Genomic DNA, 27,988 nt, shown 5'->3' with positions numbered 1-27,988 from the left:
GTTTTTGCATTATTTAAACCAAATTGAACATGTTTCATTATTTATTTGAGGCTAAATTGAATTTATTGATGTATTATATTAAGTTAAAATAAGTGTTCATTCAGTATTGTTGCAATTGTCATTATCACAAATACATTTTAAAATAAATCGGCAGATTAATCGGTATTGGCTGTTTTGGTCCTCCAATAATCGGTATCGGTGTTGAAAAATCATAATCGGTCGACCTCATGGTACCCGCTCTCTGCCCTCATAGTAGTGAGGGGTAAACCTGCACCACAGGCAATCATGGCATGTTTCCGCCACAACAACAAACAGGTTAGCACATGCATGTTTGTGGTTAGAATGTAATGTTGTGACTTTGCCTAAGGTTATTATTATTATTTATGAACTGGGTAGTTTGGCTCCTGAATGCTGATTTGTTGAAAGCCATTGTATATCAGACAATTTACCATGGGTATGACACAAAATTACTTGTTTACTATTCTAATTGTGTTGGTAACCAGTTTGTAACAGCAAGAAGGCACCTCGGTGGTTTGTGGTATATTGCCAATATACCACAGCTAAGGGCTGTATCCAGGCACTTCACTTCGTATCGTGCCTAAGAACAGCCCTTGGCCATGTTATATTGGCCATATACCACATCTCCTTGGGCCTTATTGCTTAAATATATGTATCTGTCATGATGCAGCAGCATCAAACTGCACTCAGGATCATCCTAACACTCATATTCCCCTCAGGTTGATTCCTATTATGTGTCCTGAGCAGCAGACTAGCTTAACCTTCTGTAGCCCTGCGGCTCTCTGAGGAAGGAACATCATCTGTACATCTATCACTCCGGTAATAATGCCAAATTGTAATTATTTTGCCTCTATGGCCTATTTATTGCCTACCTCCCTAATCTTCTACATTTGCACACACTACATAGATTTTTCTAGTTTTCTTTTGTGTTATTGACTGTACGTTTGTTTATGTGTAACTCTGTGTTGTTGTATGTGTTGCACTGCTTTGCTTTATCTTGGCCAGGTCGCAGTTGTAAATGAGAACTTGTTCTCAACTGGCCTACCTGGTTAAATAAAGGTGAAATCTCTAATTCTCTCTTTCTTTCTCTCTCTCAGAGGACCTGAGCCCTAGGACCATGCCTCAGGACTACCTGACATGATGACTCCTTGCTGTCCCCAGTCCACCTGGCTGTGCTGCTGCTCCAGTTTCAACTGATCTGCCTCATTATTATTTGACCATGCTGGTCATTTATGAACATTTGAACATCTTGGCCATGTTATAATCTCTGTTATAATCTCCACCCGGCACAGCCAGAAGACGACTGGCCACCCCACATAGCCTGGTTCCTCCCTAGGTTTCTTCCTAGGTTTTGGCCTTTCTAGGGAGTTTTTCCTAGCCACCGTGCTTCTACACCTGCATTGCTTGCTGTCTGGGGTTTTAGGCTGGGTTTCTGTACAGCACTTTGAGATATCAGCTGATGTACGAAGGGCTATATAAATAAATTTGATTGGATTTGAAATAAAAATAAATAAAAAAGGATTCATCAAGGACAAGAGAGGGAGCTCAAAACATGGAAACATGAGCTGCTAAGTTGGATATTAGGTTGTGATACTTCCACATGTAGTCATTCTGATGGTATGAGCTGAAACATCCAACATGAGTAACTAGGTCAGATTGTAAATTCCATTCTATGCTTGTTTGTTTCTTTGTTGGTTTTTATCCTCACAGGTATTCTTCTCCCAAAACAGTGGTTTATCTCCACCGAACATAACCTTAGCAAAAACAACATTATCTAACAGCCAGTGAAAAAACTTTGCAGATTAACTAACCACCTCTGTCTGCCCTTTACTGAGTATAATTAAGTCTGGTGCTGTAATTCCCCACCTGAATGTCAGTGGCACAACATACACACATCACCTGCATTAGCCAGGCGTTATTGGCACATTAACCTTTAGACAATGTGAATATTCCAACCAAAAGAAATTGCTTCTCTCTTTCTCACTCTCTCTGGCTCTTGCTGACTCTCTCTGGCTCTCTCTCTCGAATTCTCACTAAATCAGAACGCTACACTAGCGTTTTTTTTTTGCATTTGATCAGTTTACTGGCTTAAAGCAGAACTAGGACTGTTTACTTTGGAAGCAGGCCAAGCCAGGAGAGGCAGGGATGTGGAGCGGAACAGAACAGGAAAAAGCATTCTAAACAAAGCCAGGGTAAAGAACCTGGGGCTGGTGTGTGATCTGACTTCTCCTGATCTCTTATCATGACCCCGAAAGCTTGGTTCAGACTGTTTTCTGTTATTTTCTCTTTTTACTTATGTACGGTATGGTTATGATAGGTTCGATGTGACTTTGCAAAAGCATTATTTTTATATACAGTGGAAACGTATCCTGAAGAAATTGAAGCCACTGGAGGAAAACGGAATATGTTGAAGTCGATTTGAGCAAATTGATGCCTGCTTTTATACAGGTGTTTTTGTGTGTGAATATATATATATATATTTTACAGTTGAACAATCTTTGGCCCTTTAAACATCCACTATACATGCAGCTCAGCTGCCTGGAGGACAGCTACTTCTCGCAGCAAACATAAATAATGAAGGGTTTTAAGTCCCACAGTACACTATTCCCCTATTTCTCTCATCAGACCATCAAACACACTTCACTACTCCTCACAGAAACTCAGGTATGGCTAATTAGTCTGGTTACACATTGGCAGAAGCAGTAGTTTGTCAGTGTTTTGCTATCGGCTATGGTGTCATTTTGCAGGTATGTCAAGTTAAGTGTTTCGCTTTTCTGCTTCCTGGACTATGTTTAACAGACCCTGGGCTGCAAGTGGGCCTACTAGGTTTCCACAAAAACAATTATGAAAAGCAACTCTATAAGGGAGAACTTACTATGGAAGTAATGCATCAAACACCACTATAGGCTTTATGCACAGAAAGCAGAGAATACTTCAATACCACACATGACAAACCCCAGAACTATAATTTCAGTGTTGTTGGAATAAGAAACAAAGAGAGAAAAGCGAAAATGGTGTTTATGACAGAGATGGGAATTGAAATTGTTGGCAGACATACAGCTCTGTGGTCAGTGGGAGAGTCTTGGTGGATGAGGGTACTGCTGATAGTGTTGTTTGGGGCCCTGGAGATAAGTGGTGATATAACCCCTGGCCTGTGATACATTCTCCTGGTCTACGAAAGGCTCCGGCCCAGAAAGATACAGCACACAGACAATCAGTATCCCTCACTCTCTCTCTGTTGACTTACCACCTCTCTCTTTCTTTAGATATCTCCCTCACTTTCTCTCTGAACAGAAATACTGTGAAATAACTTCATGGAAGTAAAAGCCAAGGTTGAATTCAACCATCGGGACAACAATAAGGTTAGTATTACAAATGAGCCCTAAAAGAGAGCATGCCAAAAAGTAATATGCACAGGGGCGGCAGGTAGCCTAGTGGTTAGAGCGTTAGGCCAGTAGCTGAAAGGTTGCTAGATCCCTGAGCTGACAAGGTAAAAATATGTCGCTCTGCCCCTGAACAAGGCAGTTTGCCCGCCATTGTAAATAAGAATTTGTTTGTAACTGACTTGCCTAGTTCAAAAGCAACACACAATTACACTAAAATAGGTGTGTTTTCAGAATGTTGCGTGAATAATATTTTAATAATTTGTCTCTACTGGTTAGGTGCCAAAAAGGTTTTGAACTCCTATGGAATCATTATTTAGAACACACCTTTGCATGTTCCCAATTAATGTCTTTTGAGCACTGGTCTTAAAACATAATCCCTAGATGTCAGCACAACAGGAAAGAGGAGATTACCGTCTATGGGGTGCCCACACATACACACAGTGCTGAAACATAATACATGTTCTATCTGTCTGTCTAAGGCCGTGTAGTGAGCGTGCTTTTGCATCGCTTGAACTTCAGTGACCCCAAATTAGCCTGAAACATTCCGGTTACCCCCGATAACAGGCCTGGTTGTGCTGGTGTGTACACTGTGAAACTTGATCTGGGTGAATATGAGTGTGTCATTAGCTGTACTTCTTTAATGTAACTTTGTGTCATCCATCATCACATCCAAAACTCAGCAGAAGTTCAGTCTGTCTCACCATCTCTCTTCCTCTTCTCCCTCTGCCTCCTTTCCACTGCTGTCTGGGAAAGGCAAACAGGCCAGAGGCTGTGGGAGAGCCATGGTAAACACAGGTTTATGTGCTCTGATCCCTGATCATTTGGAGCTCAGGAGCCTCCCTCTCTCAACACCTCTAGGGGGGCCTATCAGGGCTGGGCCCCTCTGGACGACAGGGCCCATACATTCAGGTTCCCCCAGGGCTCTGGCCACAGCCCTGAGACGATTACCGCTTAAGCTTCATTTGGCAAGTTGGGACAATAGACTTAAAGCTTTGGAGCCTTTAAACAGGCTCTGGATAACTGCTCTGACTGAGCTGATCCCACTCACACATTCCAGGAGTGACCTTCCCCCTCAGAACATCAGGTCTCATAAAACCACCACCATCAGGTAGCTGAAAGATAGCCGGCGGCTGGGCTGGGGATAAGTCTCACTGGACTGTGTTAGCCATCAGCTGCTGGCCTGTTCAGTCTGTACTAATCCACTCTCACAACCTGGGACCCTGCTCTCCACTACATCACTTGACTTCCCTTCCGTGTGAATGGTGCAATAACACTGTAGAAAGCCATCGCAGTGCTAGAGGTGTTACTCCAGACCCGAGTCCCATAGCACGGCGCACAATTGGCCCAGCGTTGTCCGGGTAAGGGTACGTTTTTATTGGGGGGGGGTGCTTCACTTGGCTCATCGCGCTCTAGCGACTCCTTGTGGCGGGCCGGGTTCCTGCAATTTTGGTGCAGCTGGCTTCCATGTTAAGTTGTCGGGTGTTAAGAAGCGCGGTTAGGTGGGTCATGTTTCAGAGGATGCATGACTCCACCTTCCCCTCTCTCTCCCCCCGTTGGGGAGTTGCAGCGATGAGACAAGATTGAAATTGTGGAGAAAAGGGGGTAAAATACAAAAAACAAAAAAAGATTCTCTGTTCTGATGAAACCAAGTTGAACTCTTTGGCCTGAATGCCAAGCGTCACGTCTGGAGGAAGCCTGGCACCATCCCTACAGTGACACATGGTGGTGGCACTATCATGCTTTAGGGATGTATTCAGTGGCAGAGAAATGGGAAACTAGTCAGGATTGAGGGTAAGATGAAAGGAGCAAAGTACAGAGAGATCCTTGATGAAAACCTGCTCCAGAGCACTCAGGACCTCAGACTGGGGGGAAGGTTCATCTTCCAACAGGACAATGACCGTAAGCCTACAGCCAAGACAACACAGAAGTGGCTTCGGGACAAGTCTCTGAATGTCCTTGAGTGGCCCAGCCAGAGCCCGGACTTGAACCCGATCAAATGTCTCTGGAGAGACCTGAAAAAAGCTGTGCAGGGACACTTCCCATCCAAACTGACAGAGCTTGAGAAGTTCTGCAGAGAAGAATGTGAGAAACTCCCCAAATACAGGTGTGCCAAGCATGTGGCTACCCAAGAAAACTTGAGGCTGTAATCGCTGACAAAGGTGCTTCAACAAAGTACTGAGGAAAGGGTCTGAATACTTATGTAAATGTGATATATATATATTTTTCTACATTTACAAACATTTCTAAAAACCTGATTTCGCTTTGGCATTATGGGTTATTGTGTGGAGAAAGTAACTATTTAATACATTTTAGAATAAGGCTGTAACGTAACAAAATGTGGAAAAGGGGGTCTGAATACTTCCAGAAGGCACTGTAGGTCCAACTGTCCCGGCGTTCCGGTTAGAGAATGGAACTGACCAGTAAGAGACAGGGATACAATTCACACAGTTATTGCCACAGCCCAAACAGACAAAAACAAAAACATATAACGAACAGGAAGAGAAGACTAATAGAACTGGATTATAGGTCAGTGACGCATTTGTTGGGAGAGTCCAGGACTGCAGGAGCAATGGTCCATGGGTGTTGGCCCAGCTGTTTTTGTGCAGGTTAGTGGTTTATGAGAGAGCTCCTCACTCTTCCACTGCTTGCTGAAGACTGAGCCCGGGCTGGGCTGGATCTAAGATAACTCAAGAAATCATTCATTGTGACGTTTTTGTGCATATTTGCAACTTACTATGGTGTTTGGTGCAGTGAAACAATGTGCATGAGGACGAGTCGTCTCTCACTGAATAACTACGGGCACTTCATTGAAGTATCCCAACTGTTAACCAATAGCCAACAATGGGGCGTGGACTTCAGCTACCAACTTCGGCTTGCCTCAAGAAATGTTGTGACCAACAGGCAAAAAAAAAACTTGCCGAAGTCCAAAAGGAACAAAAACGTCACAAAATGTTGACATAATATATGCAAACTGTTCTGAACAGTTTCAGCTGGGGAGCATGCAGTCAAACCCTTCACTTACCTGGACAACGCTGGGCCAATTGTGCACCGTCCTATGGGACTCGGGTCTGGAGTAATGCCTCTTGCACTGCGATGCAGTGCCTTAGACCGCTGTGTCACCAGGGAGGTCCGAGAATCTTACAGTATTTTATGGTCGGAGAGTCCTTTAGGTGGACTCTGTCATGTGCCTTTTTACTGAAGAGTGGCTTCCATCTGGCCACTTTACCATAAAGGCCTGATTGGTGGAGTGCTGCAGAGATGGTTGTCCTTCTGGAAGGTTCTCCCATCTCCACAGAGGAACTCTGGAGCTCTGTCAGAGTGATCATCGGGTTCTTGGTGGTTCCACACTTATTTTGGTACCGTTATCTAGATCTGAATACTTATGTAAAAAAGGCATTTCTTTGTCATTATGGGGTATTGCATGTAGATCCATTTTAGAATAAGGCGGTCGAAAAAGTCAAGGGGTCTGAACACTTTCCTAATGCACTGTATATCTAAACCAGCACCTAGTGGTGCCCCTAATGGTCCGTTTCCACGTCATCTCCCGACGTCCTCAGACATGGATGGTCGAATACTGACTTGTATCACTGGTGACCTGGCAGCAAATATAATGCCAGCCAGGTACTCCAAAGATGTGCATTTTACTGATGTGGCATGATCAATTTAGTGCTTTGTGCAGCAAATCTAAAATAGGGTTATTTCATTCATGTCTTTTCTGCCTTTCTGATAATGCATTCATGTTCTCATTGTTCCGCAGGATACATTCATGTCTTTTCTGCATTTCTGATAATGCATTCATGTTCTCATTGTTCCGCAGGATACATTCATGTCTTTTCTGCCTTTCTGATAATGCATTCATGTTCTCATTGTTCCGCAGGATACATTCATGTCTTTTCTGCCTTTCTGATAATGCATTCATGTTCTCATTGTTCCGCAGGATACATTCATGTCTTTTCTGCCTTTCTGATAATGCATACATGTTCTCATTGTTCCGCAGGATACATTCATGTCTTTTCTGCCTTTCTGATAATGCATACATGTTCTCATTGTTCCGCAGGATACATTCATGTCTTTTCTGCCTTTCTGATAATGCATTCATGTTCTCATTGTTCCGCAGGATACATTCATGTCTTTTCTGCCTTTCTGATAATGCATTCATGTTCTCATTGTTCCGCAGGATACATTCATGTCTTTTCTGCCTTTCTGATAATGCATTCATGTTCTCATTGTTCCGCAGGATACATTCATGTCTTTTCTGCCTTTCTGATAATGCATTCATGTTCTCATTGTTCCGCAGGATACATTCATGTCTTTTCTGCCTTTCTGATAATGCATTCATGTTCTCATTGTTCCGCAGGATACATTCATGTCTTTTCTGCCTTTCTGATAATGCATTCATGTTCTCATTGTTCCGCAGGATACATTCATGTCTTTTCTGCCTTTCTGATAATGCATTCATGTTCTCATTGTTCCGCAGGATACATTCATGTCTTTTCTGCCTTTCTGATAATGCATTCATGTTCTCATTGTTCCGCAGGATACATTCATGTCTTTTCTGCATTTCTGATAATGCATTCATGTTCTCATTGTTCCGCAGGATACATTCATGTCTTTTCTGCCTTTCTGATAATGCATTCATGTTCTCATTGTTCCGCAGGATACATTCATGTCTTTTCTGCCTTTCTGATAATGCATTCATGTTCTCATTGTTCCGCAGGATACATTCATGTCTTTTCTGCCTTTCTGATAATGCATACATGTTCTCATTGTTCCGCAGGATACATTCATGTCTTTTCTGCCTTTCTGATAATGCATACATGTTCTCATTGTTCCGCAGGATACATTCATGTCTTTTCTGCCTTTCTGATAATGCATTCATGTTCTCATTGTTCCGCAGGATACATTCATGTCTTTTCTGCCTTTCTGATAATGCATTCATGTTCTCATTGTTCCGCAGGATACATTCATGTCTTTTCTGCCTTTCTGATAATGCATTCATGTTCTCATTGTTCCGCAGGATACATTCATGTCTTTTCTGCCTTTCTGATAATGCATTCATGTTCTCATTGTTCCGCAGGATACATTCATGTCTTTTCTGCCTTTCTGATAATGCATTCATGTTCTCATTGTTCCGCAGGATACATTCATGTCTTTTCTGCCTTTCTGATAATGCATTCATGTTCTCATTGTTCCGCAGGATACATTCATGTCTTTTCTGCCTTTCTGATAATGCATTCATGTTCTCATTGTTCCGCAGGATACATTCATGTCTTTTCTGCCTTTCTGATAATGCATTCATGTTCCCATTGTTCCGCAGGATACATTCATGTCTTTTCTGCCTTTCTGATAATGAATTCATGTTCTCATTGTTCCGCAGGATACATTCATGTCTTTTCTGCCTTTCTGATAATGCATTCATGTTCTCATTGTTCCGCAGGATACATTCATGTCTTTTCTGCCTTTCTGATAATGCATTCATGTTCTCATTGTTCCGCAGGATACATTCATGTCTTTTCTGCCTTTCTGATAATGCATTCATGTTCTCATTGTTCCGCAGGATACATTCATGTCTTTTCTGCCTTTCTGATAATGCATTCATGTTCTCATTGTTCCGCAGGATACATTCATGTCTTTTCTGCCTTTCTGATAATGCATTCATGTTCTCATTGTTCCGCAGGATACATTCATGTCTTTTCTGCCTTTCTGATAATGAATTCATGTTCTCATTGTTCCGCAGGATACATTCATGTCTTTTCTGCCTTTCTGATAATGCATTCATGTTCTCATTGTTCCGCAGGATACATTCATGTCTTTTCTGCCTTTCTGATAATGCATTCATGTTCTCATTGTTCCGCAGGATACATTCATGTATTTTCTGCCTTTCTGATAATGCATTCATGTTCTCATTGTTCCGCAGGATACATTCATGTCTTTTCTGCCTTTCTGATAATGCATTCATGTTCTCATTGTTCCGCAGGATACATTCATGTCTTTTCTGCCTTTCTGATAATGCATACATTGCATGAAATGAACTCCAAAACTTCAAAAATGTTTATCTTTTGTCAAGAGGGAGGTCATCAAATTTGCCAATAACTATTCTGGATTAATCTCATCATATTCATGCTTACATGCTAGGTTGAAGATAACAAAGGTTAGGACAATGTAATATTTCCATTCAGAAGTGTTAGAAAATAAGCAAAGTCATTGGACCAGCACCGTTGATAGTGAGTGAAATTTACTGGAAATGAATGTTAACAGTACAGAAAGTTCAAAATAAACACAATCGTCGTGAATTTCAGCTAACTACTCAGCAAACACATAACTGTTTTACTGTCATTCTATTCATTAAAATGATTTTCAAATGATCTACAGCCACTTTACTTGATTTCCCAACCTTTGGTCACATTTTTAATGCTAATCCTGTCATATCAGCAACTATGCTGGTCTAATTCATTTGTTTATTTTCTAAAACTCTACATGGAATTACTACGTTGTATTAACCTGTGTATTTTTGACATAGCCTACATGGGGTAACTGATGCATCGTGCAAACTGACACATTTTGGATTGTTGTACAAGGAATTGGAGTTTGGGTAAGGGCACACTATCTTTGTGCCACACAAAGTGTCACTTTGAGCTCGTCACCTGTTATCTTCGGTACTCATTCAACCCCAGACTGAGGGCGTGGGTAGTGTGATGGAGGGCGGGGGACTTTAGCCGGAAACAGAAATCTAACATGTTTGAACGGGGGGGAGGGGGGGGGGGGACACCTACCTCTGAGGGCGAGCAAGTCAAGCGAGATTTTAGGAGTCTGTGTCTGCTCGCTCCTAAGACCACACTTGACTTCCTGCCAGAACAGTTCCCCTCTCCTAAGGTTTAGGCCCCAGCTTAGAGCAGGAGGATTGCAAAGCAGAATCAGCAGAGACACAAACATTTGATTAGATAAGTATTCAACCCCCTGAGTCAATACATGTTAGAATCACATTTGGCAGTGATTACAGCTGTGAGTCTTGTTATAAAGTCACATTTGGCAGTGATTACAGCTGTGAGTCTTGTTATAAAGTCACATTTGGCAGTGATTACAGCTGTGAGTCTTGTTATAAAGTCACAATTGTCCAGTGCTAAAAGCAAGCTTGTTTTAATAGCTTTAAAAAAAAAATACATCTCTGTCCATTTTCCCCTCCTCTCCCAAAAACCATGCACTCTATTTCATTCAACAGCTTGCTGAGATGGCTGGAATTGCTTTCAGTTACCAGGGCTCCCCAAAGTTCAGCAGCATCTTAATGAATGTCGAAGGGGACCAGGTACAGAAGCAATCTGTGATGAGTTTTTGCCAAGCGAAGCAAATTGCTTTCCGTTTTCCCAGGTAATTGCCCTGATCTCAAGTAATCGTCCTGGGAGTGCAGTGAAAAGGGGAAAGAATCCTTTTGTATGTATGTATGTATGTATGTATGTATGTATGTATGTATGTATGTATGTATGTATGTATGTATGTGTGTGTCTTGGAAATGAACATTTGAAATAAAAGACAGATAAAAAAATGAGAGGAAGGGAAAAAGGGAAAAGGGAAATGACTGTGTAGTGTATGTATCCACGAGTAATTAGCTCAAACTATCAGAGAAGAACACATAGGTGAGGGCACAACGCAACTCTCATTTTGTGGAACATAGCAGGCCTACAGTAGTAAGAAAATGGCAATATTCAGTCCATGTCCTTCCATGAAGCCACTGGGCCTGAGACTTGCAGAATATGTAGATTTATAAACACAGTCTCTCTTAGCAGTGGGCTGAATGGAGTCATCTCCCCTCTTAGCTTCAGGTCGCTCCGCTATCAGACATCATTGAGCTCTATGACCGCAAGGGAAGGACCACGCTGGCGGTTCAGCAGGCTGGGACCATGGCCAAGGAGCTATGTTTTATTGACTGTAATATCTTCCGCTTGGCAGACAGTGGGCTAAGGGAAGGTGTGTGTGTGTCGGTGTGTGTGTGTGTGTGTTGGTGTGTGTGTGCTGTCTGAGTTACAGTAGGGGGGGGGGAAATGACAGTGGGTAAAAATGTCTGTCGCTGGTGACTGAAAGCAAGACTCTTGTTGCCATAGATTTTGTGAATGGCTTTCTGATTGTAGGGCCTATCCCCTCACATCTGTGTAAATCAGAAAGGTTGGGCATTGTGCCAAAGATGTGCCTGTCCAGTGATTTAAACCTGAATGAGCTCTTCCCAGAGATAACAGAGCCACTGTCACTGACTGAGCTCATAGATTTACAGATACATACATCCCTACAGAAAAGGCACAAACAGATTGCCCAAAAGTACAAACATATTACATACACACCCCAAACAAACTGCAAACACATTTATACTGTATCTCATACACAAACCAGCACATTGAGTGTGAGTGTGTATGTGTGTGTTTGGGGGGGTTAATTGTTTTTTTAACAAGATTGAAGAGATTGTTGCTATGGTGAGATGAAATCCGTGTTGGGTATCATACTGCTCGTCTCTGGTCCGCCAGCAGAAAAATGTGATAGATTTTTGGGTCTGTGTAAACAAGTTATTTTGTTCGTTTTCTGCTACAGGCGATTCTCGTAAAAGTTATAGCAGCTCATTTCTTGCTTCTTTCTTTGTTGTTTACAACATATTACTGGATATTTTTATAACTTTTTAGTTTTTCTTAATAAACTCTTTATTTATCACTCAATAAATGTTGAAAACGTGTGAAACGAGATAAGAATAATTAATGAATAGACTTTTGACAATGAGGTTGACAGACAGTCAAAACATGTGCTCAACAGCAGTCATGGAGAAGGTTTTATAAAGTCACCATTGGTTTTACGTGCTTGTTAAAGACCTTAAAGACAGTTACATTTGTCTGTCAATCACATCCTGGTAGGGAAGAAGAAACCTGGTCCTCGTTTGAGGTCAAATGTGTCTTATTCCTTTTTACTGGAGTACAACAATCTGATCTATTTAATATCGTAGCCACTTTAACTAAAAGTTGGTCATAAAAAGGCCTGTTCACACTGGAATGTTCTTAGCTCCATGCTAAGACTGGCCCTGGGCTAGCTTATTCTGTGTTCACACAAGCACTTGTTGACCCTGGGAAAAGCTTTAGACCTGGGCTAAGGATTCACAGTTGTATTTCAAAACCCTGGGCTAATGGACAAACACACATGCAACCAACATTCTATCTCTGCCACGTGACCAATGTTATAAGCAATAAGGCATTTATTAACCCATTATTTTCCTCCTGCTTCTAGCCTAGCATTTGATTTCCTCCTGCTTCTAGCCTAGCATTTGATTTCCTCCTGCTTCTAGTCTAGCATTTGATTTCCTCCTGCTTCTAGCCTAGCATTTGATTTCCTCCTGCTTCTAGCCTAGCATTTGATTTCCTCCTGCTTCTAGCCTAGCATTTGATTTCCTCCTGCTTCTAGCCTAGCATTTGATTTCCTCCTGCTTCTAGCCTAGCATTTGATTTCCTCCTGCTTCTAGCCTAGCATTTGATTTCCAACAGTGATGGTTTGTTTAAACTTTGCTGTCTGCCTGTCTGACCTCGGAAACAATGTTTGACTTTGACATGCGATATCGGTCCTGTACAGCAAATGCTGTGCAAGGACAAGACATCAACTTTTCTGATCCAGACAAAATATGCAACAATATTATAATCATGGATAGCTATATCCAAATAAATTTCTATAGAAAAGCTAAGAAAAGGGAGTGTTTTCTGCCTTTCCAGCTGTAGAGGATGTAGCTTCAGTTGGCTAGCTAAGTGAGAAGACACTAGATAGCCTGCATAGCAACTGTTTCTGTTAGCCATAGCAAATAATGTTTTTTGTCAAGTTTTTGTCCTCAGTTGGGAGAAAGAAATTGCATGAATGTACTTAATAATATAGTGTGCAGAATGCATCCAAGACACATCACAACAAATGCAAATTAAGTGAAAGTGCAGCTTTTGTGATTGGACAGTGAAAATGTGATGCGTTGTTCTTGACCCCGTTTCACACAGGTTATTTTGGCACTATGTTTCTGGGGCTAGCCTCGAAAAGTCAGTGATAACCATGCTCTGAAGCAGGGCCAGTTAGCCCTGCGATAAGGTTGGTGCTAGCCCACTTTAGAATGTGCAAGTGTGAACACTCGTTTAGCCCCGGGCTAAACTCTCACTTAGCCCAGGGCTAACGAGGCTCTTACCCCTGGGCTAAGTTTCAGTGGGAACGCTTCTAAAGTGGAGTTGTGTCCGTCCTTTGTCAGGTGATGTGTCCTGTCACAGAGATTTCACTCTCTCTGACTCAGAGTATAAGAAGAGGAAAGAATAATGTATGATTGTCATCCCTGATCACAGCCTCACAAGAAAGTAAAGTTCCAGAGTCAATGCTTTTCACCCTCGTCCATATCCATAGACGCACTGTGGAAAATGTTATAATAAGCAAGATAACAAACCTGGGGGCTGAAAAGTGGCTGCACGTCAGAATAAGCAACAAATCTACCACAGCTAATGAGCAATGTAATAGCCATAACTAAAATACCAATTACGCAAATACCAATTATTGAGTGAGACTGCACCCTCTTAGCACCTCATCCTCTTTTAATCCACCTCTCTCTCCTTCTTTCCTTCCTGTTCTCTTTTACTTGACTTTCTTCTGCCTGCGTTCTCAGAAAGGTTATTCACCAGAGTTGGTGTTGTTAGTGTTCTTGTAAAGTTATAGCCCTTGGTTGGATATGGGTAGCTGTATGGTTGTTAATGCTGGGTTACAGAGAGTAGGGCTCCACATGGTTTCAATTACCGGTAGGCTTGGGCTACTCTCCTGAACAATGTGCCCCCGTCCGTATCAATAAATCTACCTGTCAGGACCACATGCTTAACTTCAAAAACACATGTCCAGTCCATATCATATCCCACTTAAGTGACTGATCCCCTCTAAGTATGATTGTACAGTCTAAGCACTGTAACATTCCCCACCACTACCACACATAAACATAGTTGCAGACTGTGGTCCAACTGCTCAACCACCTTTAGCAGTGACTAAAATCACATGGTCATGTGACACACTGTCCCCATATGAGAACCATTTTTGGTTTCAGGTTGAACCCTTTTGCTTCCATTTAGAACCATTTTGGGTTCCATGTAGAACCCTTCCCACAGAGGGTTCTACAAGGAACCCAAAATGGTTCTACCTGGAACCAAAAAGGGTTCTACCTGGAACCAAAAAGAGTTATCCTATGGGGACAGCCAAGGAACCCTTTTGGAACCCTTATTTCTAAGAATGTATGACATGTCAGATTGGTGGGTTTAAAGAGGGCTTTATTTTTGTCCTTAAGGAGGAAGCTATTTTAGCACTCATTTGTATTAATTCATCCATCTATCCATCCATCCATCATACTGTCATGCCCCTGCATAAACAGATATGGAAAGGTCATTATCATTAATTGGATCAGCCAACACTTTCTGACACACACTCACAGCCAGTGCAACTTTGCTATTCTAAAAACCTCCATTACCTCAGATGGGCGTACACTCGAGTATGTCATTTTCCATGCTTTCACACTCTTCACAGTCCTCCCTCTCTCTTTAGTTGCCTTTCACTATCTGTCTTCCCTGGTGGGATAATCCTCCTGAAACATCCATCATGTCTGCTTATGGAGCCATATGCCCAGAGAGAGACTCCTTAGGTGGCTGGCACATTGCCTGCCCTTAAATAGTGTATCTGCTCTTCCAATAATAATTCCCCATTATGTCAGCTAATGCTCCTATGTCAGTGGACAAGAAACAGATGAGGCAGGAACCTAGGAGTGATGTCCCTCCCTGCTGCAAGGGAGAGGGCCCAGACCTTATACAGACCTCAAAGTACATGGGCAAATCTGAGGCCCATTTTCTCAACCAACTCACACAGTGCTTGTGAAAAGGCCGTTGAGTTCTGGTGGTGCATTTGACATTCATAAAAATCAACATTTGTGTTTGTCTCTGACTCTGTGGGAGAGCTATTATGTTTCAAAATATGGTGTGAAATTAAACATAAATCAACTTTTTCATAAAATGTAATGCATTAGTATTCTGTCATAAATGCCACGTTTAAACATTTCTAAAGGAGCCCACATCATCTACATGCTGGTGACAATTGGCTAGCACTGCTTACCCAGCACATTAATAAGTCTATTAAAAGACCAAAAAGAAAGAGTACTGAAGTTGCCTTATGCTAGAAACAAAGAACCCTTTCTTTAAATTGCCTTTTGCCTTTTGTTCTTCAAACGCAATCATCTATTTTGAAATCAAAGCCATCAAATCATGTTCGCTATGCAAATTGCAGAGGGGGGTTGGGTGGTTCAGCTCTTCAGATCGCTTTTGTCTCTACTGGTGTTTTTTATTTTTCGGTGCAGAAAAACATCAGCAAAGGGACTTCATCATCTTCTGGATGGTCTTTGTTTTTGTATTGCAGTCAACTGCAGCAGAGCAAGAATAAGCAAAAATAAGTCAGCTAATGAAAGTAGGCTTCATTCTATAACTCCACACACTAACTGGTGTTGTGTGCTCTTAGGTGTGATATTGGGCTGGCACGGTAATTGTATTATCGCATAACCGACCAATAGGGATGAAGACCATCATGAAAATAAAATACAAGTCATAACAGTATTTTTAAAATGTTTTTTATGAGTCTGCAAACTTTACCCAAAAGCAGTCAAGTAAAAGTAAGACTGATTCACATCTAACAGCTGATATAAACATCATGCTTTGGGGCTGTTTTTCTGCAAAGGGACCAGGACGACTGATCCATGTAAAGGAAAGAATGAATGGGGCCATGCATCGTGAGATTTTGAGTGAAAACCTCCTTCCATCAGCAAGGGCATTGAAGATGAAACGTGGCTGGGTCTTTCAGCATGACAATGATCCCAAACACACCACCCGGGCAACGAAGGAGTGGCTTCGTAAGAAGCATTTAAAGGTCCTGGAGTGGCCTAGCCAGTCTCCAGATCTCAACCAAATAGAACATCTTTGGAGGGAGTTGAAAGTCCGTGTTGCCCAGCAACAGCCCCAAAACATCACTGCTCTAGAGGAGATCTGCATGGAGGAATGGGCCAAAATACCAGCAACAGTGTGTGAAAATCTTGTGAAGACTTACAGAAAACGTTTGACAAAGTATTGAGATAAACTTTTGTTATTGACTAAATACTTATTTCCCACCATAATTTGCAAATAAATTAATAAAGAAATCCTACAATGTGATTTTCTGGATTTTTTTTATTTAAATTTTGTCTGTCATAGTTGAAGCTACGTCACCGGAGGCCCATCTGCTAGCCCCGGCCCACTAGCTGTCTGAATCGCTGTGTCTACAGCTAGTCTAGCGTAGTAACGACTACTGAATTGGCTCCCTGACTCATCTATTGCAACTCTCTGGACCCTACTCGGCTACACATGCCTCTCCCTAATGTCAATATGTCTTGTTTATTGCTGTTTTGGTTAGTGATTGTCTTATTTCACTGTAGAGCCCCTAGCCCTGTCAAAAATATGCCCTTTTGTTCCACCCCCCATACATGCGGTGATCTCACCTGGCTTAACTGGTGCCTATAGAGACAAAACCTCTCATCACTCAATACCTAGGTTTACTGTTCCACTGTACTCACATCGTACCATACTCTTTTCTGTACATTATGCCTTGAATCTATTCTCCCGTGCCCAAAAATCTGCTCCTTTTAGTCTCTGTTCCGAATGACACTAGACAACCAGTTCTTATAACCTTTAGCCATACCCTTATCCTACTCCTCCTCTGATCCTCTGGTGATGTAGAGGCTAACCCAGGCCCTGCAGCCTCCAGCACCACTCCTATTCCCCAGGAGCTCTCATTTGTTGACTTCTGTAACCGTAAAAGCCTTGGTTTCATGCATGATAACATTAAAAGCCTCCTCCCTAAGTTTGTTTTATTCACTGCTTTTGCACACTCCGCCAACCCTGATGTCCTAGCCGTGTCTGAATCCTGGCTTAGGAATGCCACCAAAAATTCTGAAATGTCCATCCCTAACTATAACATTTTCCGACAAGATAGAACTTCCAAGGGCGGTGGAGTTGCAATCCACTACAGAGATAGCCTGCAGAGTTCTGTCATACGATCCAGGTCTGTGCCCAAATAATTCAAGCTTCTACTTTTAAAAATCCACCTTTCCAGAAACATGTCTCTCACTGTTGCAGCTTGTTACAGACCCCCTTCAGCCCCCAGTTGTGCCCTGGACACCATATGTGAATTGATTGCCCCCCCATCTATCTTCAGAGTTCGTACTGTTAGGTGACCTAAACTGGGACATGCTTAACACCCCGGCCGTCCTACAATCTAAGCTAGATACCCTCAATATCACACAAATTATCAAGGAATCTACCAGGTACAACCCTAAATTCGTAACCATGGGCACGCTCATAGATATCATCCTGGCCAACTTGCCCTCTAAATACACCTCTGCCATCTTCAACCAGGATCTCAGCGATCACTGCCTCATTGCCTGAATGCGTAATGGGTCTGCGGTAAAACAACCACCCCTCATCACTGTCAAATGCTCCCTAAAACACTTCAGCGAACAGGCCTTTCTAATTGACCTGGCCCGTGTATCCTGGAAGGATATTGACCTCATCCCATCAGTAGATAGCCCTTGGTTCACCCCAGACTTGACTGCCCTTGACAAGCACAAGAAAACATCCTGTGCCATTCTACTTTAGCATTGAATAGCCCCCGCGATATGCACATTTTCAGGGAAGTCAGGACCCAATATACTCAGGCAGTTAGGAACGCTACCCCCCCCCCCCCCCTGCGTCTTCACCCAAATCCAGACAGCTGATGTTCTGAAAGAGCTGCAAAATCTGGACACCTACAAATCAGCTGGGCTAGACAATATGGGCCCTCTCTAAAATGATCAGCCAAAATTGTTGCAACCCTATTACTAGCCTGTTCAACCTCTCTTTCGTATCATCTGAGATCCCCAAAGACTGGAAAGCTGCCGCAGTCATCCCCCTCTTCAAAAGGGGAGACACTCTAGACCCAAACTGTTATATATCTATATCCATCCTGCTCTGCCTTTCTAAAATCTTCATTAACAAACAGATCACTGACGATTTCAAATCCCACCATACCTTCTCCACTATGCAATCTAGTTTCCGAGCTGGTCATAGGTGCACCTCAGCCACGCTCAAGATCCTAAATGATATCATAACCACCATCGATAAAAGACAATACTGTGCAGTCATCTTCATCGACCCAGCCAAGGCTTTCGACTCTGTCAATCACTGCATTCTTATCGGCAGACTCAATAGCCTTGGTTTCTCAAATGACTGCCTCGCCTGGTTCACCAACTACTTCTTAGATAGAGTTCAGTGTGTCAAATCGTAGGGCCTGTTGTCCGGACCTCTGGCAACCTCTATGGGGGTGCCATAGGGTTCAATTCTTGGGTCGACTCTTTTCTCTGTATATATCAATGATGTTGCTCTTGCTGCTGGTGATTCTCTGATCCACCTCTACGCAGACGACACCATTCTGTATACATCTGGCCCTTCTTTGGACATTGTGTTAATAAACCTCCAAACAAGTTTCACTGCCATACAACACTCCTTCCGTGGCCTCCAACGGCTTACAAATTCTAGTAGAACTAAATGCATGCTCTTCAACCGATTTCTGCCCCATATACTATCCACCACTGCGACCTGTATGCTCTCATTGGCTGGCCCTCACTACACATTCGTCGCCAAACCCACTGGCTCCAGGTCATCTATAAGTCTTTGCTAGGTAAAGCCCCGCCTTATCTCAGCTCACTGGTCACCATAGCAACACCCACCCGTACCACACGCTCCAGCAAGTATATTTTATCCCCAAAGCCAACACTTCCTTTGGCTGCCTTTCCTTCCAGTTCTCTGCTGCCAATGATTGAAACGAATTGCAAAAATCACTGAAGCTGGAGTCTTATATCTCCCTCTCTAACTTTAAGCATCAGCTGTCAGAGAAGCTTACCAATCACTGTACCTGTACACAGCCAATCTGTAAATAGCAAACCCACTACCTCATTCCCATATTGTTATTTATCCTCTTGCTCTTTTGCACCCCAGTATCTCTACTTGCACATCATCATCTGCACATCTATCACTCCAGTGTTAATGCTATATTGTAATTATTTTTGCCTCTATGGCCTATTTAATTGCCTTACCTCACATTTCTTCTACCTTTGCACATACTGTACATAGATTTTTCTATTGTGTTATTGACTGTACGTTTGTTTGTGTAACTCTGTGTTGTTCTTGTCACACTGCTTTGCTTTATCTTGGCCAGGTCGCAGTTGTAAATGAGAACTTGTTCTCAACTGGCCTACCTGGTTAAATAACATTTTTAAAAGGGTGTCTGCACATCTGTCAATCCATTTAAACGTGGATGTGATATCTATCCTTGAGGGAATTCAATTTTATCCTGATATTGGTAAATCAACCCTAACAACAAGGTAATTGGCACCCCAATATCTCCCCTATAGCTTATTGATCACCAAGGGTCCAAAACAGTCAAATCACCATATTGCCCTGTGGATTTGCAATAGGATAAGAAATGCATCAAAGATTGGGCTGTTAATTCAAATGTGTAATGTTCAGATGTCTTTCTTCTCCTGTGTTGTTCCATACACAGACTAATAAGAGACATCCTCAATAGTGCCAGAAGTATGACAGCTGTAATTTCTCTCTCTCCTTCTTCTCCCTCTATCTCTCACTCTCTCTGAAGTCAAAATAAGTACACTCCTGAGGTCATAAACCCAAAACAAAGCATTTAAGGCTCTAATAGGGATCTAAAATGGCCACTCAGGAAGATTCACGAGGTACGTAACAGCGTTATGGCATTGTTTCCTGGGTTTAAAAAGGAAATAAAGGCTGCAACATATTAAAATAACGAGGCTGTGAATCATGAGGGGAAAGAACTGGGTGGCAAAGTGAGTCCATGTTCACACCCACAGGGAGTCCGTCTATATCCTTACAAGACAAGCAGGCTGAAAATCACATGATCAGCATTGTCCACTAAAACAGCAATGACACAATGTAATTCCTGTTCATCTACATTACTAGACATCTGAATACAAATAGGAAAGACAGAAGTAGAGATTGGCCCTCCAGTGCACTAGCAACTGGAAAGACTCTCACCCAGATGGGAACACTTAAAAAAAAGCCAAGATTGACAGCCAGTCTAACTCGGCTGCTCACTCCAGTATCGAGGAGGAAAGGAGGGCAGAGAAGAAGAGGGCTGTTGCGTTCTTTTTTTCAGTACTCCTGCTTCTTAAAAATCAATACCTAATTACCTGAAAATGCTTTTTTTCAGTTTATGTCAGCGTCAACTGCAGAGACTAAGAGGGGAGAGGGGGAAGAGGGGGGCAAGGTCATTACCAACTTCCTTACTCTATCACCTTCCACATTCCTACACACTTTTTTTCCATCGTTCAAAACTTTTCCTCCCTCTGTTTCTACCACAAATCTGCTGTCCCTTGTTTTACTCTCATTTTTCTGAAAGGGGAAAAGGGCATGCTGAACAGAGAACACCATAGATAGAATATAAGAACAGAACAGTGCCTGAGCATTCCCGAAAAGCATCTAATAAAATTCTGCTGTATAATGTGCTCTGGGTGAATAGTTTCTAGCATTTGTTTTCTGAGTTTTATGGCTTGCAGTCATATGGATATTCACTGAGCAATCCTTCATTTGACCTATGACCTTTGTGGACCAGGACTAGCATGACATTAGAGATGAGGCACCCTTGTCTTGATGGTTGCTTAAAAGGAAAGGACAGAAATAGGATGGCGTGAAACACCAACGTATTTAGGCCTGCCTGGTCCACAATTATAAAGGCAAAGGAAAAAGAGAGAGAGACTTAAGCCTTACAACTCTTACCTACCCTAACAACCTAATTCGCTCCTGCCTCTTCTCCCTCCTCCTTTGGTCTAACACTCTCCTCTGTTGTCCCTTTTTAAACATGTATATTGACTACTATTCAATGTAATAATAGAATGTTTAAAAAACACAAAGCAAAGTCCGTAATCACAGACATTCAAACTTCAAACACAATATCAAAACAAAAACCAATTAGTCTTTTAGCCGGGGGGTTGTGAGGCACACAGAGAGCTCTGTTCGCCTTCACCAGGAGCTGCTGCTACCACTACTGAAGACTTTAATTACCAGGAGAATGGATGAATGAATGACACAGAGAGAGAGAGAGGAAACAGGCCCTGGAGCAGGTCCACGCAGACATAACAATGATTCTTTGTACGGACATAAGGCCCCTGTACCCTTATTACCCTTATGCTAAGCCCCCCTTTCCAAAGCCAAACAGGCTCAGGGGCCTCTCTCATTAGCCTGTGTCAGGGAGGAAGGGAGGGGCCCCCAATGCCACAGCTTTAAGCACCATCTGTCAGAGCAGCTCACAGATTACTGCACCTGTACATAGCCCATCTATAATTTAGCCCAAACAACTACCTCTTCCCCTACTGTATTTATTTATTATTTAGCTCCTTTGCACCCCATTATTTCTCTCTCTACTTTGCACATTCTTCCACTGCAAATCTACCATTCCAGTGTTTTACTTGCTATATTGTATTTACTTCGCCACCATGGCCTTTTTTTTGCCTTTACCTCCCTTATCTCACCTCATTTGCTCACATCGTATATAGACTTATTTTTCAACTGTATTATTGACTGTATATTTGTTTTACTCCATGTGTAACTCTGTGTTGTTGTATGTGTCGAACTGCTTTGCTTTATCTTGGCCAGGTCGCAATTGTAAATGACAACTTGTTCTCAACTTGCCTACCTGGTTAAATAAAGGTGAAATGTAAAAAATAAAAATGAAAAACCCCAGCACCGCCACCACAGCCAATGACACTCACTCAGTGACTTACACAATCCACATCCCTCACTAACTCACCACCTCTCTCCCTCTTTCATGCTCTCCTCTCTGTCCCTTTTCCAACAGGCTTGGGGCCCGAGGGAGTCAGAGGGAGTCAGGATAAGGCTAGGCCTGGGAGTTATGGTTTTAAGTAGAGGCAGCATTAACAAGCTAGGGGATATTGTCCATTTATTGAAGGCTAGTTAATAATTAATGTCTTACATGCAAGCTCATTAAAACACAGGGTGATAGCGGGAACATGAGAGAAAATAGGGAAATGAATAGAATACAAACGGACAGTTAGTGAGAGAAATATGCAGATGCGGTGAAAGGGAAAGGGAGGGAGGACAAGGAGGGCAAAAGATGAAAAGAGGAATGAAGAAAGACGACAAGGAAAGGACTCATTAAAACACACTGCGGATTAGATCAGAGCACTTGATTGTTTGGGTTTTTGGTGTCATTTGAATTCAGAAGACATGTTGAAATATTCACACAATTAACTGTGGAGAATAAAAGGACAGACGAAGAGAGGGAGAAGAGAATTGAAGATCCAGTGGTATGGTAGGGAGAGAATGAAGCGAAGCAGAGAGCAGCACACCGACTGCCTGTGAGACCGTCACTGTTGTAAGGTTGTGAGAGTTATGCTCTGGACCAATCATCACTATAAAGTTGTTTCCCATAAACAGAGGCTTGTTTAATTACTTAATCAACCAGTTCATTAGGCAGCAATTTGCCTGCAACAGGCACCAGTTTTAATTAGGACACAGAGGATCAGTTAGAGAAAGTCCTTCTGAAGGACTGGCTTGATTGGCCACACCATACCCAATGCTCGACAAGGCCAAAAAATTGACTGATAGGCATTGTTTATGGCTAGATTGTCAAAGCAAGCTGTGGATATTTAATGACAATGACTGCCTAAACATTGGCCAACTCATTCATGGGGCCTGGCCACTAATAGGTGAACTAAGCAGTCCTCTACTGGGTCTGACCCAAGGATTAGTCAGGTTATTGTCATAGCCAGGCAAATGGTAAGGGGCCTCACTATATGACCAGTCAACCCTAGTCCACATACTGAGTACAGGTTATACCTAACCACTCTTTTAGCCTTTTCAAAAACCTGCTGTGAAATATTGTATCAAATCAAAGATTAAATATTTGATACAGGTTTTTTTTCTAACCATGGTGTATATCAGTGCATTGATCTATAAGAAACCTTAAAAAACTGAGACAAGGGCATTCGATTTGTGCCCAATGGACAGTCATTGGGTGCACCACTGATGCATGTTGGCAGCCTGGTCTCATAGTCTGGGCGTAACATAGTAAAATTAATCTTGGTCAAATCATATTAGTATGATACGTTGCATTTGGTATGGTTACATAAGACAGAAGGTTACTTAAGACAAAAACAAAAGTAGGGTGGTTGGTTCGGGTGGATGTAAGTAAGTAAGTAGCCTTGCACGAGATAGAATGGCTCATAGGAGCAGGATCCTATCTCCTGTTTCTGTAGCGTGAGGCAGCTTAATATACAAGTACACCCTCCTGAACAGGAAGTAAGTCTATCGCAGGGCCTTACCACCAATCAAACTCATTAATGCGGAGTGCCAAGCTGAGACGTAATGGGTCCAATTTTTACAGACTTTGGTGCAATTCAGCCAGGGATTGAACTCCCAACGTTCCAATCTCAGGGTGGACACTAAACATAAGGCCACTGAGTTGGTCAAGGCGCATTACGCGTATGTGTTTGAATCTCATCTCGGACAATTTTAGCATATTAGCTCATTAGCCACTTTTCACAACTTCTTACTAATTTCTAGCTACTTTGAAACTACTTAGCATGTTAGCTAACCCTTCCCCTAACCCAAACCTTAACCCTTTAACCTAATTCCTAACCCAGGGAAATCCATCCCTAGCAAACACAGCTGATTTTATCAAATTGCATTCTAAACTGAATATCATTATTAGGTGATTATTGGAGTCAGGTGTGTTAGCTGCAGCTGGGGCAAAACTGTGACACCAATCAGGCCCTTGAGGACTGGAATTGCCCACCCCTGACCTAACCTAGCTAACATTAGTCCCAACAAATTGGAATTCCGAACATATACATTTAGGAAATTCTGAACATATTGTTCAAATTGCAATTAGAAAAATATATGAATTGAATTGTAATTCGTAACATAACTAAATGGATGGACATCCACAAATTAATACATACTATACTGAAAAATAACATATCGGAGTGTCCCATATTTAGTTTACTATGTTATGTCTACCCCTGAGTCCAGGTTGGCGTTTGCTATGCTATTTACCACATCCATAGCTGATGATGCTTCACTGAGAGCGTCTAGGTATATCAATAAACCTGGTGAGACCAGCCCAACCTGTGGATTCTTGCCGAGTAGCCTACTCAAAAACATCCATATAGACAAAATCCACATTAAAGTTTTTTATTTTTTTGAAAACCAGACAATCGTTAACATGAGAGGAACAAACCCGCAAACCTGAAGGAAACGTATCTCATAATATAGTGTGTCGAACAGATAGCATTTAGGGGATGACCTTCTCTACAGCTAACTTCTTGACAGGCACAGCTCCACATGAAAATGTGATTCAGTGAAGTCATAATTTATGGAGGTTTAGGAGGATATAGTCAAATAAATAAATCATTATAGGTACAATGCCTGTCACCCATCTAAAACATGACCAGTATGAAATAGTCCATGGCGCACTGACTGACTGCATATCCTTCACCAGGGTGCCGGGGACTGGCTGTCGCATGCGTCCCTCATCTGTACTAGCCTATATTTCGGGGAGGTAATATCATATCAAATAATACTGGTGTAAATAATTGGTGTACTAGGCCTACAGGTAGTTGCATTAACATTTAATTACCCCGAGGCATTTAATGATTGGTCATTAATTGAACACAATTAACCAATTGAAGCCTATAACGCAAAGATACATATATATATATATATCAATAATAAATGGATTCAATGTTCATCTTGTAGCCTAATGACTGAAGGGAATGTGTGACCCAAAAGTAAAAGTCCACCATCGTCTGGTGGCAGTGGTAGGCTAAACCCACCCTCGAACCTGGGTACCTCTGCCTGCCCTGCATCCATCTGAGGCGCCACGGAACCAGCTCCAAAGTTATCCCATCTAAGATCCAAATAGCTTTCCATTCCTTTAGAAAATAAAACATCCACGTGCTTACAATAGCCATGTTTATGTAACACATTGCGTTCAAACGCGCTCACACATAGTAATACAATATCATAACTAAAAAAGAGAAACTCCTATAATTTACCTTCCACTGCGTAAACCGTAGCAATCACGCATAAAATCGCAAACAAATCCACTGGCATGGCAAAGGTGGTCTGCCTTTCCTCTCCCTTTCAAAAAGGTGTAAACACAAGTCCTTCAGCTGCCACAGAATAGTATTCCACCAGTGCTTATTTTGAGTCACATTTCAAACCGTACTGTACGCAGTGTATGAAAACCTAATACTTGGAGGCTTGTGGCACGAAGGGAATAGGTGAAGCCGGATGCGAGAAAGACCTTGGGCCCCCTCCCCTCCACTTCTCACACCCCTTGAACACCTCTTGGCCAATCACGGAAAGAAGATAGTGGATCTCAAACCAATCCCAGCAGAGGACCCGCTCAGAGTCCTACTAACATTTTCAAACTACTGAAAAGCCCCCTGTGTTGCCTTGCGCTCATACTGAAGGGAAAGAGCAGCGACTAGTGGTCCAGAGAAAGTACTGCATGCACAGTTTCACCTGATAGGTGTTTTTAATCAAATTAATGTCAGTGATAAATGGTCTATGTAGATAATGTGATTGCATTTACCCTTTATTTCTCATCCTATTCCATAAATCTAAGCAGTCCATGATGTTTTATGGCTATGCATAGTCATGAGAGTAATTTCCATAGCCCATGATGATATACTGAATTGTCACCTGTAATATCTGTATTTGATGAGAACAAAACCCATCACATGCAGGACAGCGACCGAATCAATGCATATCTGCCTTCCTTTACGATAGACCAACCCCTGCCTACCCCCCTGTCTAACCCCTCACACCCCGCTGTGCTCTAACCCCTCACACCCCGCTGTGCTCTAACCCCTCACACCCCGCTGTGCTCTAACCCCTCACACCTCGCTGTGCTCTAACCCCTCACACCCCGCAGTGCTCTAACCCCTCACACCCCGCTGTGCTCTAACCCCTCACACCCCGCTGTGCTCTAACCCTCACACCCCACTGTGCTCTAACCCCTCACACCCCGCTGTGCTCTAACCCCTCACACCCCGCTGTGCTCTAACCCCTCACACTCCACTACGTTCTAAACCCTCACACCCCGCTGTGCTCTAAACCCTCATACCCCACTGTGCTCAAAATCCTCACACCCCGCTGTGCTCTACTCTAACCCCTCACACACCGCTGTGCTCTAACCCCTCACACCCCACTGTGCTCTAACCCCTCACGCCCCACTGTTTTCTGCCCCCTCACACCCCACTGTTCTCTGCCCCCTCACACCCCACTGTTCTCTGCCCCCTCACACCCCACTGTTCTCTGCCCCCTCACACCCCACTGTTCTCTAACCCCTCACACCCCACTGTTCTCTAACCCCTCACACCCCGCTGTGCTCTGCCCCCTCACACCCCGCTGTTCTCTAACCCCTCACACCCTGCTGTGCTCTGCCCCCTCACACTCCACTGTGCTCTGGCCCCTCACACCCAGCTGTGCGTTAACCCCTCACACTCCAGGGTGCTCTGTCCTCTCACACCCAGCTGTGCGTTAACCGCTCACTCTCCACTGTGCTCTGTCCTCTCACACCCAGCTGTGCGTTAACCCCTCATACCCCGCTGTGCTCTGCCCCCTCACACCCCACTGTGCTCTAACCCCTCACATCCCACTGTTCTCTGCCCCCTCACACCCCGCTGTGCTCTAACCCCTCACACTCCACTATGCTCTACCCCCTCACACCCCACTGTTCTCTGCCCCCTCACATCCCACTGTTCTCTGCCCCCTCACACCCCGCTGTGCTCTAACCCCTCACACATCGCTGTTCTCTGCCCCCTCACACTCCGCTGTGCTCTGCCCCCTCACACCCCACTGTTCTCTGCCCCCTCACACTCCACTGTTCTCTGCCCCCTCACACTCCACTGTGCTCTGCCCCCTCTCACCCCACTGTTCTCTTCCCCCTCACACCCCGCTGTGCTCTAACCCCTCACACCCCGCAGTGCTCTAACCCCTCACACCTCGCTGTGCTCTAACCCCTCACACCCCGCTGTGCTCTAACCCCTCACACATCGCTGTGCTCTGCCCCCTGACACCCCGCTGTGCTCTAACCCCTCACATCCCACTGTTCTCTGCCCCCTCACACCCCGCTGTGCTCTAACCCCTCACACTCCACTATGCTCTACCCCCTCACACCCCACTGTTCTCTGCCCCCTCACATCCCACTGTTCTCTGCCCCCTCACACCCCGCTGTGCTCTAACCCCTCACACATCGCTGTTCTCTGCCCCCTCACACTCCGCTGTGCTCTGCCCCCTCACACCCCACTGTTCTCTGCCCCCTCACACTCCACTGTTCTCTGCCCCCTCACACTCCACTGTGCTCTGCCCCCTCTCACCCCACTGTTCTCTTCCCCCTCACACCCCGCTGTGCTCTAACCCCTCACACCCCGCAGTGCTCTAACCCCTCACACC

General features: G+C 43.4%; 1 protein-coding gene across 1 annotated transcript in view; it reads right to left on the bottom strand.

Annotated features, from left to right (window-relative positions):
* Positions 1 to 26,292, bottom strand: part of LOC109897928 (ephrin type-B receptor 1-like) — a 179,502-nt gene extending 153,210 nt beyond the window's left edge. Inside the window, exon 1 of the mRNA XM_020492611.2 lies at positions 25,582 to 26,292. Within this exon, the coding sequence (XP_020348200.1) occupies positions 25,582 to 25,639 (58 nt within the window). The 5' untranslated portion in view covers positions 25,640 to 26,292. The remainder of the gene's footprint in view (positions 1 to 25,581) is intronic.
* Between the last annotated feature and the right edge of the window lie 1,696 nt (positions 26,293 to 27,988).

This window comes from Oncorhynchus kisutch, linkage group LG10 (genome assembly GCF_002021735.2).
Source record: "Oncorhynchus kisutch isolate 150728-3 linkage group LG10, Okis_V2, whole genome shotgun sequence".
Classification (NCBI taxonomy): domain Eukaryota; kingdom Metazoa; phylum Chordata; class Actinopteri; order Salmoniformes; family Salmonidae; genus Oncorhynchus; species Oncorhynchus kisutch.
The sequence above is the reverse complement of the archived record's forward strand: the minus strand, read 5'-3'. Positions and strand labels throughout refer to the sequence as shown.